At 33.5% G+C, this 15,072-nt stretch overlaps 1 protein-coding gene across 2 annotated transcripts in view; it reads right to left on the bottom strand.

The window, feature by feature from the left end:
* The window catches only part of DPY19L1 (dpy-19 like C-mannosyltransferase 1), a 49,563-nt gene that overhangs the window by 15,253 nt on the left and 19,238 nt on the right, over positions 1 to 15,072 (bottom strand). The window contains exons 9-16 of one of the 2 annotated variants that reach the window (XM_071736063.1): positions 11,681 to 11,772; positions 9,513 to 9,612; positions 7,568 to 7,645; positions 5,801 to 5,887; positions 4,300 to 4,359; positions 1,856 to 1,936; positions 987 to 1,088; positions 168 to 239 (exon numbers count right to left, since the gene is read on the bottom strand). In XM_071736063.1, coding sequence (XP_071592164.1) covers positions 168 to 239; positions 987 to 1,088; positions 1,856 to 1,936; positions 4,300 to 4,359; positions 5,801 to 5,887; positions 7,568 to 7,645; positions 9,513 to 9,612; positions 11,681 to 11,772 — 672 coding nt within the window. The remainder of the gene's footprint in view (positions 1 to 167; positions 240 to 986; positions 1,089 to 1,855; positions 1,937 to 4,299; positions 4,360 to 5,800; positions 5,888 to 7,567; positions 7,646 to 9,512; positions 9,613 to 11,680; positions 11,773 to 15,072) is intronic. The other variant, XM_071736064.1, reaches the window with a different exon arrangement.

Raw genomic sequence — 15,072 nt, 5'->3', positions numbered from 1 at the left:
CCCTGTGTTCTGCTGAGAAGGGGCAATGATGCACTGGCCTGACTTGGCAGGCACCTGGTTGCCAACTAAGGTTACTCCACCACACCCATTACAAAAAGAAATTGTGAACTCTTCAAAAAAGCCTAAAAAGTAAATCCAAGGTAATGGGGATTCACTAAATCACTTACCCTTTTGATGATTACCCCAAAAACCACCAGAACAACTGGTAAAAGCAGAGTCTTTGTGTATCTTACTGGAGTCTGCAATGGAAATAAACCTCCATTAATTGCTTTTCATTCACCTATAATTACATCAATATTCATTTTAAAGAAAAGAATTCATCCTCAAGGAAACAGTAAATTTAAATACTCACCAAGAACAAAGAAAGCTTAAAAAGAACCCAAAATTTAAACTCCACTCAGCAATCACACCAAGTCATAATACTAGGGTCATAAGTAAATTATTGATAGTTCTTCAGCAAGCCACCCAAAGACTAGAAGCAGACTGTATTTAATCTGAATTTTAATACTATGGATTCAGTAACCTCTTAATGTTCTAAATGCATATCTAGATATTGATGAAAAAAAAGTCTAAAAAAAAAAAGCCTACTCACACCACATTAAGAAGCTTTCATGCTCTTCTGTAGCCTAAATCTACCAAAGAAGACCTCTGCAGCTCTCACTGCATTTTCCATATACTCAAAACCAGTTATTCAGTCAGATATAATCTTGTTTGCAGAACTGTAACCTGAGCAAGCACTTATCTCGTTCAACAAGCACATTTCTTAGATCCAAAATTGAAACACTGTTTTTAGTTCATTTAGAACCAACAAAACTAGTTAAGTTTACGTTAAGTTCATTCATGTCTAAATGCACAAGTAAGCAGATGAACTTACGATGGAAGGAGAAGTCTAGAGCTCTCAGGTGTTTCATTTCCAGTCATGAATTAAGATTAAAAAAAAAAAAAAAAGTTCCCTCTTCCATAATAATCTATTTCAAACAAATTACCTCTTTTTCCATGAAGTCAAACTCTGCAGCACAGGTATACATTAATGTATCAAAATCCTTGTAGCCAATAAATTTAGATTTTAATATATTTCCTATATGAGCCTGGTAAGATATACAGGAAAAAAAAAAAAAGATACCGTAAACAAAAACTCTCCTGTTTTCCACAACGAAGTAGTTTAAATGTATATGAGAAATATTTTTAATAAGAGCAGAAGTTTGTACCACAAACAATATTGTTATAAGAGCACAAAAAAAATCTACTTCCAGTATACTAAATCACATCTTTGAATGTAACACAGATTAAACTCTGTAAAATAGAGAGCATAAGGCAGCAGACAAGTAACACTAATGTTGCAACTGGGTTCAACACGAGTATAGTTTTGCATACTTATATTTTAACATATGAGCTTCCTATCTTTTGCCCCATGATGTACATCTGCATGTAAGTTTTTTAAAAATAGAATCTGGTAATAAAGGAGCAGAAGCAAAGTGAGGAATCTTAGTTACAACACGCATTTCAAAACTGTCTTAAGTATTAGCTTCAGGAGAAAGTGAACTAAGAACTTAAGTAAATAAAGAAAAGATGCAGGTAGAAGATACCCAAAATAAACAAAGCTCTATAAATTCACATTTGAAAGCAAACACGCTAACTCAAGAGTAAAAACATTTGTCTTCTCACAAACTGCAGTATTAATTAACACCTCAGAGTGATATTACATAATTAATGAGAAAGCAATGACTCAACCATTTCACCAAAACAAATCTTGACATTTCAGGAAAGTTTAATTGCTAAGATGGTAAAATCAAAACATAAAAATTTGTAAAACTTTTGAAAGACAACAAGCAGACACTAAGACAAGAGAACTTACATCATCAGCTATTTCAAGTGCTAAAGAAGTCAGGTATTTCAAGGTGACTGTCCCAAATAACCAGGCACATCCTTCAATGACCTTAAAAAATATATTCAGAATATATTCAGAAATAAACATGTCTCAGCAAACTTTCAGAGAAACCTTTTCATTTTAAGAAGGCTTATTAAAAGTAGCTTCCAGCTATAAACTCTCCTATATTACCACCAATTAGTACAGTAATTTTAAACTAATTACACTTCCCAAATCTCAGGACACTCAGGCATTTTAAGGGCGGTTGGGGGTTTTTTTGTATTTTGCTATTACAGCTGAAATAAATTTGTGCAGATGATTTATATTACAGCTGTACCACTGCACACGACATTGTCACACAGCTAACTTTAAACTGGGGCAGTCTAACTTAATTCCAGCTGCCCTGCATCCACCAGAGTGTAATGACTATTTCCCACCAAGAGTAGGTTGTACTACTACAGTAATTCATAACCTTGGCAGAATTTGCTTATTTATACTACCTTCTCAACATTATGTCACGTAAGAACTTGATGGAAATATAAGCAAATATGTACAGTTAGTACTTTTAGTTACGTATGATATTTATTCCTGTACCAGAAAGATTAAGTTTTTGGCAATCTATCTTAATATTGCTAATTCTTTATAAAACTGGATCAACTGAATAGGACAACCTGGCTGAGTATCTTTTATTCAGAACCGGTAGACACTTTTAAGAGAAATCATAGTATCAAAATACATGGTGATCTTTATGCTATTGTAACCAGGGTTTCTATGTCACAAGCATCTGCCTTGTGACATTCCATTTAATGGCTGTAAATGAACCAAAATATCTAGCAAGTACCTAATCCTTCTGAATAGCTCTTGTCTTTTTCCTTCCACAGCATCTTTTTTTCTCTCTTACAAGCCCATTGCTGCTAGCATAAGGGGCACTAAACAAACTACAATTATATCCTATTTCTATTCACTGTCTGTGTCATATTTACCTTTATTTAACAAGAGGTAGAATTCTAACTCATTTTAAAATCTCAGCTATTTGGACAATCTACATTAGTAATTACCTTCATACTCTTCTCTAGTTAAATTCTGTGATAGTACATTAAATACTATGGGGTAGGCATTTTTATTTGTTGGGTTTTGTTCATTTGTTTGTTTTTAAGTAACACACATTGACCGAGACTGCTTACAATACCTAGGATGCTAAAGAATGCCACGCATTTACAAAATGATAGATATGTTCTGCTTTCTCTGCAGTTCCTTCTCCATGACTTTAATCATATATTTTTCTTTTTGATGCTTGCTTAGTAATGAACTGATGCATTCAGAGAACTTATCATAAGAACACAGATTTATCTGCTAAGTGGCAAGTATTTATATAGAACCAATTATTTTATACACACACAATTTGGGGGGGTGGTGGTGGACTTCTGAAACCCTATGCTTTAATCCCACCCTTTTTTTTCTTACCTTCTAGCATTCACAGCTTATCTCATGGAGTTTATTTTCTTTTATAGTTCCAGTTAGACATCTTCCCCCAAAAGTTTCTGAAATTCAAGTGCATTACATTCACCCCCACACTCTCACCTAGATCCTACAAGGAAGTCAAATACATTTGCAAGGCATGACTTCTTTCCACAGAGGCTGTATCGCACCTGTCTCATTGAATTACAGGTACATAGAGCCTTAGCATAGAGCCTTCATTACTGCTCAAGTTTTTATTCTTTTACAGAAGTATAGACTTAACAGCCTGCAATGCCACAAATGCCTTGGATATCTTTTTTTTAAAAACTGACATGAGACTTACCTACAGTCCCATTTCCCCTGGTACCACAGCTAACTATCTACATTGGTAGGTTAACACATACACCAGTTTGCTCTAAATATAAATTTTTTTTTTTAATTTTAATTGCTTTATGATACCTGTATGAATTCATCCAGTGTTGCTAAGAGGTTACCCTTAAATCTGACTTGCTTCCTTATGCAATCAGAAATTGCTTCCTGGTATTATAAAAAGCATCCTAAAAATAATATAGGATACATTTTAGTATCCTATATATTAATACAGGATCTTAATCTCCATTTCTATAAGCAGTGTTAGCATTTTACTTGCCTTTTCTAAATCATCCTTTATTTTAAAGATAATTTTATACAGATCTTAAGTTTTATAAACGTGTTTCAGTTGGTCATTTAAGATTGGACATGTATCTATTTGAAGGCTATTTCTATTTTCTGTTAAAAAATTTATGTTTGTACCCCTTTTCTTCCTTCAATGATTTCAGATAATTTCTGGGAATATGGACAATTTGTTTAAAAGAGTAGTTCCACTGTATTTGATTTTCAGCTGCTACAAACTAAACTAGAAATTGTTTTTGTATTTTACTTGAAGAAAATGTCATAGTTCTTTTCTGAGAGTCAAAACATATGAAATTTCTTACCCTTATATAGACTTCTCTTCTACTGCTTTTCAAGATTTTCGGACTCAATTCAAGAATTGCCTAATAAGAAAATGAATATTTTCAGATGACATACAGTAAAACAAGACGTTCTAGTACCCTGAATCAGGGGATTTTTTTGTTTGTTTGTTTATCTAGGTTAGCAGTTACTGCAGCACACAGCTACTTATTAAATAAAAAACCCTCCAAATTAATGCAACCTGAAATATGAATGAATACATGAACATAGCATTGTGATTTCATCCTGCACTGGAAGAACATGCCAACCTAAAACCTCTTACTTCAGTTCAGATAAAATTAATGGAAGATAAACTCTCGTCCTTAAAAACTAAGACTTTGTATTATACTGTTCAAAGCTTCTTTAAATCAAAGGGGAAACAAAATTATATCTGCTTCCACAAATGACAAACATCTGAATCAATAAATAAATTACTGGCAGCATAAACCAAGAGATTTTCAAATAAGAAAACAAAATATGGGGTGGGAGGAGCTACTGCTATTTTTCTGTTTCAGATTATGCTCTTCATTTTATGACAAGATGACTCATTTTACACTAATTTGATCAACAATATAATAAAATAAAAAATGAGAATGAACTTAAAAGCTTTCAGAAACTCAGTCCATATGTGACACTGAGGCCTCTAGAAGTATTCAAATAACAGACAAATAATATTTTTTTCCAAAGCAGAAAAGAGGCAAACAACAAATGTACCTGCACTGAATATATTATTACAAAAGCTTCTAGAAGAAGCTGATGTGTGTTTAAACAATGACACTATATTGCAGCTGTAGCCAAGACAGCTTGTTAGCAAAGGAAATTACCTCTCTTTTGCCAATTGACAAAATAAAAACAAAAGAAAGAAAATATATATATATATATATATATATTTTAAAAATTTAAAATCACTGAGGTCACCCCAAGCTTCTAGAAGAGATAAAAAAAATCTGAAATGAGCTGATTTGTGGCGTGCTAAATTAGATCTACTCACACATTCTTATCTCCTATTTCTGATGTACATACATCCCTTAAGAGAAACTATGAAACTGGAAGAGGTTGGGGGCTGTTTTTCCTATTTAAGGAAAAATTAAGATAGTGAATAATGAGATGATGAGTGCTTAGCAAATAACTTCACTAACATGGCAGTATCAAACAGCCTTAAACCACTTCTAGGAACATTTTAGTAATCTGGTCTGCATTTGAAGTTTCACAATTAATAAAGAACCACGTAAAAGAAATTCCTCCCTGCTTGCTTTACAATTACTCTGGTCAAAAGCATATACCTGGTATATTTTATAATTTTTTAAAAAGAAGAGCTATAAAAAACACAAGAACGGAGCCTTTACTAGATTTCTTTTTTAGATTAGTATTTATGCAGTATTTATCCAGTAATGCAGCAATTTCACATTTTACATAAACACATATATAACAGTACACCATCAGGGTCTTAACATGTCATGCAATTTTTTTTCTTAAACAACTTACCCAGATAACTACTAAAGATGCAGCATAATATGATGTCAGCAACATTGAATTACCAAACATAAGAATAAAACACACTGAAAGAGATACCTGGAAGAAGAGAATAAAAATAATTATATTTAAAAGAGAAAACGTAAGAATTGACCAAGCACAGAAATTACCTTATGTCAACAGCTTTAAATGTAAAGACACCTATTTCACAGCAAGTGAAAGTTTGATAGTAAGCTTACAGAAAACTGTTCACAATACTGTTCTGGAAACACTGATTATAAGGACTTACGGACAACAGGTAGCCAATGGCAGATTATAATATTAATTTGTATTTTACAAGTACTTATAGACAAAAAGATTTGATCAGAGGACTAACTCATCTTACATGATATAAAAAGGTCAATTTTTCAAGTTACTCCTAAGATACTGATTTTTTTTTCCAAACTACTGTATTATTTCTCTATCCTGTTTGTTATATTTCAGACTCCTGGACAAACACAAATACATCAAATTAAATACTTTTGTCTCCTTTCTTCTAAACCAAAAAGCAGATATTTAAAGCAGATCTATAAAAATCATCACCAAAGTCAAGGAAGCACAACTCTGCTCAAATGCATCTTACAGTGTTGAAAGTCAAGGCTAAATGCATCTTTCACCTGCCACCCTGACCTCCTACTGTGCTTTCTTTTTAATAGAGGCTGAATTATATTTTCTACCTTGGAGAGTAAAATCAGTGATTAAACTCTGTCTTCTTCTATATACAGAAATAAGGAAAAATAATGTAGTTATTTAAAATATGCAGTCTTTTGTACTTCCCTCTCTTCACAGAAAAGTGAGGGAGACAAGAAATTGAAAACACTACAAAACAAGGACTGGCAGTTTACCCAGCCTCATTAAGCTTTCTCTGTAATATAACATATCTAAAATGGGCTTTTTATAGCACTTTGGCATCAAAATTACGATGTATACACAAAAAGGCTTATGAATTTAATTGTGCTTCTGTCAAAAAAATTACTAACCCAAGATACTTATTTGCAAATTTTCTTGCCAAGTCTGACTGGAAAAAAGCATATGGCATCCTGGGTTTATGTCAGAAATGAGATGCACAGAACTTTCACTGCCTTTAATTTATCATTTACAGCACTTCTAAATACATTTGAAAACATATGAAATACAGTTTAGTTCAAAGCTTCTTTCCTGTGGTAAACATTCTCTTTTTGCCCTCTGGCATTTTTGCATGGAAAAACTTCAGCAAAAATAAATCTTTAAACACAACCACATTTCTTAAAAAAAGTTGTTCATATCTCCCTATATATTTAGATATCGTTTCAAAGGGCACATTTATCATTTTCTTAACTTTAAAAACCAAAACCAGATGCATTATGCAGAAAATTACAAGACATACTTTTCATCTCCTTCTTTTACTGAATCACTCTTTTACAAAAAAAAATTTAAAAAAAAAAATTGGTATACTTTCTACTCTGCTTGAGATAGTTATCTGCAAACCCACGGAATTAATAGACTGATAGGACAGGCAAATATTTCTACAAATCTTTTAGGATGATAAGTTTCCCTGCACTTCAAGAATTCGTGTGTGCCATAATGTTACACTGTAACATTTATATACAAAAGTTCAAATATTCAAATCCAGACCCTCCATCCCTTATTATTGCATCATTTCAACTACCTTGTAACTAAGAAAAACCCTTGAGAAAAATGCAGTCTTTTGATGCTCTGACCTGCTTGAGTTGATTTTAAGTTTTTAAAAAGAAGTATTACCATATGAACCAAGAGTATCTTCTGTAATTTGCAGGAGTCAATATAACCCATAATACACACAGCAAACAATGAAGCTATCTAGAATCAAAAGTGAAAGATAAGTTAAAATAATTTGCAGTGGTGCGTTCCTTCTAGCAGAATACACATTCATATTAAAGTGATTATTTAAACAATCATTAACTTCTATTGCTACTTTTTTTGCTATGTACATATTTAAACACAAACATAATGGTTTATTTCAAAAACCCTATTGTGGTGCTCTGAATAACAGTGATGAAGCATATCTGAATACTTGAGTAATAAGTAAAGACCTCTATAAAAATGCAAGTCATCAAAACAAAGCACTACCATATCATCTCTCACCCTTAGATTTTAAAAAATCCACCAAAACAAACTCTATATTAACTAACATATTTCAACATTAAATTTAACTTTAATTTGCTGCTGAGGAAAATGAGATTCATTGATTAGGCAGCTTGCAAAAAATCATATGAGAAATAATTGAAATTATGAATTGAATCTGTAAATTTCTAATTTCAGGCCCAGTATCTTAGATTGGTTACAGTGATAAATTTCACATAATATTTTACAGAATTTAATGGCTTCCTCTTCTGAAGTTAGAAAACTTGCATACCACAGCATATATTGATTGTTCAAAACCATGAACTCTAACCCGTCACATCTGCTTCAAGTAAGACAAACAAGTGAAAAACTATTGTGATATATGATGTTAATGAATTTGCATTCCTAACCAGTAAATTCAGAATTAAACTAAGAAGAAAGTGAATATGGGGCTAGACGAAGCAATTGAGACCTATAATTTGTGTGGGCCTTGTTCTTAAAACAAGGCACTGCCAAGGCTAACAAGGCACCAAAAGAACGTGAACATCTGCACAGAGACAACATAAAAATGCCACAACCAGCAGGTAAGGGAAAAATTATGGCTAGGGTCTAATTTTGCTCTGTAACAAGATAATGGAGTCGGTGAAAACAAGAAAGGTAAAGGGTTCAAGTTTGAGGAAGACTTCTTACTTCATCCAAAGACCCCCTAACTGCCCCCGATATCTCCCCAAGAGAGGACTCTGCCTAGACGCCGCCTATCATGAATATTGTAATAACATGATGCAATCCCTATGAATATGTATGTAAACCCACCCCTTTTTAATATTCATAGAATTGTAATCAATATAAGGTAATTCTAGAGTTTTAGAAGCGTGCGTGTGAGTGGAGCGGAGACTCCCTATGCACCCAGTGCTGTTTTGCTCACTGCAATTTCAACTTTATTAGTTAATTAAACCATTAACAGAATACTGAGTCTACTTTTAACACTATGAAGACAAAGACTGATTTCAATCAACAGGTGACACTTCACCAATTTAAACACTAAGAAAGTGTCCCGTGTGACAGTATCCTAGTGCTCACGTTAACATTTATTGTATTTCAACACTAGCTAAAATTGCCTCAGCTGTCCAAATGCTGAGACGGTAACATACTCACAAAATTAAATAGGAAATCATGCAAAATCATGCCAGATATTACATGCCATGCAAACACTGCTCTATTTAAAACTCTGAAATAGCCTAAAGCAATGCAAGATCAAAGCCTATATTTTTTATTTCAATATATGACATTCTTCCTTGTTTTCGCACTTGTTCTAATACACTGATCTTTAGCCAGAGGCTGCTTTTTAGGAAAAATATATTTTTTAGTACTGGAAACAGAAGATTGAGGGGTATAAATGGACAGCTTCTAAATTTAAAACTAGAAAAATATTCATGTGATAAATTGTATGAATATTTCCTGAGAGCAAGACTGACAGCTGGCTAAAAGGAAAGCACTGGTATAGTTCAATGGTTCATTGGTATAATTCAGTGGCTTTCTATAAAATGCAGTCAGTTTGCTTAGATAAGACAAAAAGGCTATTTAGAGGTGGATATGGTCTTACCTGTGTTAGAAGAACAAACTGAGCAAACTGCCAGGGAAGCATGAAAAAGATATTAGAAACACACAGTGCAATCAAGCTTCCTGTATTAATATTCGGAATCCTTGGGAAAAAGAGATAGAATAGGCATCAGTAAGTAAAATCAAACAGGTGTTTGCATATTATTGAAAAATACAATAGGAAATGAAAAAAAAAAAAAGTTACTCTGGAGCTCAGCCAGCAATAACGCTGCACAAAAAAATTTAATATCTATTTTCCATCTTTAAGAAAAAAAAAAAAAAAAAAAAAAAAAGGTCTGATGCTTATTGTTTCTTAACTATTTGATGAAACACTCCTCAGCAAACCAGTCTTCTCCTGACTGGATGAAATACAGCAAGCCAATCTATGTCAGCTCAGTGGTTCACTTTCTTTTAACAACTTTACATTCAGGTCACAGCCATTTCTATTTCAGCTGGGATCACAACTATTCTCAGAAGAGTCTGCATTTGACAGTAACTTCACTCCTCTCACATGTCTTTCATATCTACTTTCTGCAAATTTCTGCTAGAAATCCTGAGTGAGGTTTCAGGGCAGAAGACAATAACGAATAAAACAAACTCATCTTTAACTGAAAATAGATTATTCTCTATGTCCTGCTGTAACTGTTACTTATTTAATCCTGTGTTAGCTTTGTGTTCATTTCAGAAATTTGTCATGTTTCAGACTGTACTAAGTGGCCTCCAACAGATGAAGACATCGTAAATATTCTGCTGTAAAACCCAAACCCAGCTGATTACAGCAGTCTCACCAAATTTTGTAGAATTTTTGTCAGCTTGTTCTACAAAACCTCAATATTAACTTCTATTGGAGGTCATGTTGGGTAGGAATATAGTGCATTAAGCAATATGCTATACAAATTTCATACAAGTGATATAAATAACAGAGAATTTAGAATGAATTTAAATTGAATTTAAATTCTAGTCTCTTTCAAAGATAGCTCCTACATTTCACTGGAATACGGCTAGACCTAAACAGCTGCTCTTGACACAGAAATTATAACTGAGAAACAGAAAGTTAATGTTTTATCCCCTTTTCTCATTAATCTCATTCTGAAATTCTTAGATTAAATACCTGCTTCTCATTAGTAAGCAAGCCCAAGTACTATTTCATGTACCAATATTTGAAGAACTTGAGTGAATCTATCTAATCAAGAAGTGTCATAATTACAGGAACCGAATATATGTGGTTTGATCAATGTAAATTAAAAATGTAATTTACTTATTTTTTGTTTGACTTCACAATTCAGCATTAAATGAGCAGATGTCTTTCTAATATCAAACTTAGCAACGACTCCACAAACTATTCCTCAAAATATTTTTCTAGCCAACATTTGCCCTTTCCTTATCTAAAACCCACAACTTAGTGACGAGCACAAAATATTTTTTGTTTAAACATCAGTAACTACAAAACAGGGTGACCTAATAAAGGAAAGTTTAGAGTTACAAGCACACAGTTCAGCTAAATCATAAATACACTACTGCAATAGAGGTGATGGAAAAGCCTTCAAGTATCATGCTTATTTTTCATAACAGAGGGCAAAAGAGTAACACAATCATGTTGCAAGCCAGAAGCAACCACCGAAAAGCAGGGCTACAGAACTCAAGAGCACCCCTGCATTAATGTAATTAGATTGCTCTAAATCATTGAACTATTAATTAGACCAGTTAGTCATAGAAAACTGCAAGAACATACTAGCTTACAGGTGCCTATAGCATCCTCTGTTGCATAGCATAGGCTTATTCTAAGTGCAACCAACATACCACTCTCCAAGAGGGACAAAATCAATTGATGCAGTATCAGCTTGTTTCTCATGGGAAGGAAGTGACATCAACCAAAAATTCTGATTTTTAGTTTAGATACGCATTTGCCAACACTGTAATTCTGATTTTTATTATAATCATGTCTTCAAGTTGCAAAGTTTTTCCTTTTAATAAGTGAGTAATATGACTGCAGTTCTACTGGTGCAGCGTCTGCAATGTAACAGCCACAGGAAAGTTTCTATGTTAATGATATCATTGCTACAGCACACAGAGGCACCAAAATAAATATTTAAATAAATGCATTTAAGTAAATTCCTTTGACATTCAAGTTTTTAAATAATTGTAAAGAGCTAAAGATAAATTGAGAGGTACCTGAGAATATAGGTCAAAAGCAACATCTGAAGTACAAGGAATGGGTATGAGAAACTTTCACGAAGAGGTGGAGTCCACATGACACGAGTGCACTAAAAATAAGAACTGGGTTAGATGATAACAGTTACTGCTGCTTTTCCATAAAACAATGCATTTGTATTTCAAAATTAACATTGAAAGAGATTTCATACATCAAGAAAACCAAGTTACGTGAGGTTTTAATCACAAGCTGAAAAAATACAAGGCAGAAAGCAGGAGGAAGGAGGAGGAAGTGGCTTCCAGACTTGAAGTCTACGATGCGCTGTTTTAATTAAACTAGATCAATGCTTTTCCAAAATTAAATGTGGCAGCTACAGAACATCCAAGAAAAACGCCAGGACAGCAGCTGCTTGTTCCTGCTTCTGCTGAAAATAACAGTTCATTCAGGCAACTAAAACCATTCTCAGACTCAGTCAGTGACCTGCCACATGTACATAGAGAAAAGTATGTGGGGAGAGGATCTGAAGGATAAACCAATGAACTCTTCATTACGCTGGTGTTCTCTAGATTATAAACATTTCACATGTCAACAAGCAACAGCACAGAAAGTATAAAATGTGAAGCTGCCCTCCCAAAGAGGGAACCGAATACATGAAATTAAGCTCTTGAAGAGCTTATACAATTTATACTTGGCTTTCTAATCCTAATAAAGCAAAGTGTAATACAATGAAGTCAACCAAATAGCTTTTTCATTTATTTCTTAGGGTCCATGGCACATGTCTCAGCTATAACTGTCATTTCCAATGTTTATATTCAGCTCTTTATAAAGTGCTTGCAGATGGCACTAACCATCAAAAAATAATTACAACTTTACAGGACAACTCTGACATACAAGCAAATGGATTCAAAATGGCTATAAATAGATTTGCACTAATAATTACTAGTAGGTTATTTACAACAACAGGACAAAAACGTAGCTCATCTTAATATGGATCATAATAAATCTATGAAGGCTTATAGGATGTTGAGGCCAGGATGTTCCTTCTCTTCTGCTTCCTACAATCTTAAAACAATTTTTTAAGATACTGCTTTACAAAAGAAGTCACTAGAATCAACATTCTACAATTCCTTGCTTGTTCCCTTGCCATTTCACAAATATTTTAAGGGTGTAAAACAAATGTACAGAAATAGTGTAAAATAAAAGCAAAGTACAGAGGTCCATCACGTCAAACACATCCTTGCTGTTGAAAGGACTCGGTAAAAATGCACAGTGGCTGCCATTAAAATAAACTCCCCATGAACATATACACACTAATGTGTCTTCAACCACTGCACACGTGGTTAAAATTGCTTTGCTTAGAAACATATATAAACATGATTATTCTAAAGCAGTGTGATCTATATTATTATTTTTCAAGACTACAGCAACATTTGGTTTATGGTATCTGTTGATACCAGACAGAGTTAAAGACAGGAAAGTAATGATGAGCATAAACAACCATAAAAAGGAAGCATTACCTTAAAAGTGGATTGACTAATATAGCCCATGCTGCTTTTCTATAATTGGAATGTAATGCTAATCTCAATCACCTGTGGATGATTTATCAAGGTTGTAAACTAACTTTGCTGCAGGTATAAATACATCAGAGCTCTCTAAGCTTGAAATCATTAAAACACAGCAGCACAAGCACAGTACAGATAAGAACATACTGTCTTAGGGTCCTCAGCTCAGCACCAGAAGGCTAACCACTTTTACACAGCACTACATCTCAGAAACCAAGACGTTCAGATCAGGCTTACTCATGTAGCTCACCCCTTTCCTTCCAGAAAAGGAAAGCAAATTCTTAGCAACTGCTCTATCTCCATGCTACACATTGCTAAACAACACGCAACATGATTTCCACAGAAACAAAGGCATATTGAAGAGTTAAATATTTTTTTATACATGCATGCACGCTTGCACACCCTGTGCATGTGATTCAACACTACACACAGAGAAGCCAGACCACCTACATATACATTATTACATATATTAACATAACTCCACATACACAACAGTATCAAGCAACTCTGACATTTCATAAGGTACAATACAAATGGAAAGAGCTAAGATGCAAAACTGCATCTCTGCAAGTTCTAATTGCTCTACAGAAACCCATAGAGCTGAGCCTGAGTTAGAGTCACTCTACTTCAGCCCTACCTATGCCCAGATTATGTCTGTGCAGAGATATGCAGACCTAATTTCATGTTCTTCTCCATTATCCATGTTTTTCCCACAAGTGAAGTCATCCATACAGAGAGATGAGGTCTTCTGAAGAGTGTCCTATGGATAGAATTGCCTGTACCATAGCAAAATAAATACTTCCTTTTATTACTGCTACCACTATCTTTGAAGTTTTCAGTTTGGTCCTTTCTGAAGTTACCCTTCATCACCTTCACAGACTTGGCAAAACAAGTGTGTAGCCTATCAGTACTTCTTAGCAAAGGATAAAATATTCATTTCACTTCAGGACACCATAAAAAAGAACAGAAACCCATACAAAACTTTGTATTTACTTTCTTACAGCACCAAAAATTTTAGAGAATGTAGACCAGGTCATTAAAATTCATAGGTGAAAATTCTTCCTGGAGGATACTTAGAGAAAAGTGTTTCAAATTCAACTTAAAAATAAAATAGCTATTTCATCACACAGATCTTTATTTTTTAAAGAAAAATGTGAAAGGCCACTGTGAGTAGAAGCATTTTTTATTCTATTATGTGCAACTCTATATTCTTACTACTTCAAAGTTTTCTATCAAGTAAAGAAAACAAAACATAAATTTAACTCTTACCAATATCATAAGGTAGCTAGTTTCCATCTAGAAAATCTTTAAAGTACAGCTGCATTTTAAGTAAAATAGAGAAATATTTATGTAAATTTAAATAATTTGTTTATAAATATAATTTCTATCAATTTTAAATAAATAAAATTAACATTAAAATACCAACAAACAATGCCTAAGGGTATCAGAATAAAAGCTGTAAGTTTTCTTCCAAAGCATGAAGCAATGTCATGAACAGCATTAGCTGGGAACAGAAGGAGATGCTTTAAGTGACAGATTTGTTTCACTGGTTTTTTTCTTTTATGAAGCTTACTAAAGAAGTTTAGAGTTAGAATTCTCTATATACATACACAGTTGCTAAATTCTGTGTATTCTCTCATCTATCACTGCTAGACATGTTTGTTTTGTGTGTACATTCATGAATTTCTAGTAAAATACAGAGCAACTTAAAGAAAACTGCGGTTTCTGAAGCTTGTTCATCTGGCACAGTATATCTAGTATGGGCACAAGAGCAGAGTACTTTGATGTTCTGAAACTTGAAATGATTGTGCTACTAAGATTTCAACCTTGGGACCACGTTACAATATTTT

Source organism: Heliangelus exortis, chromosome 2 (genome assembly GCF_036169615.1).
Source record: "Heliangelus exortis chromosome 2, bHelExo1.hap1, whole genome shotgun sequence".
Classification (NCBI taxonomy): Eukaryota; Metazoa; Chordata; class Aves; order Apodiformes; family Trochilidae; genus Heliangelus; species Heliangelus exortis.
Note: the sequence above shows the minus strand (reverse complement) of the source record. Positions and strands in the feature narration are given on the sequence as shown.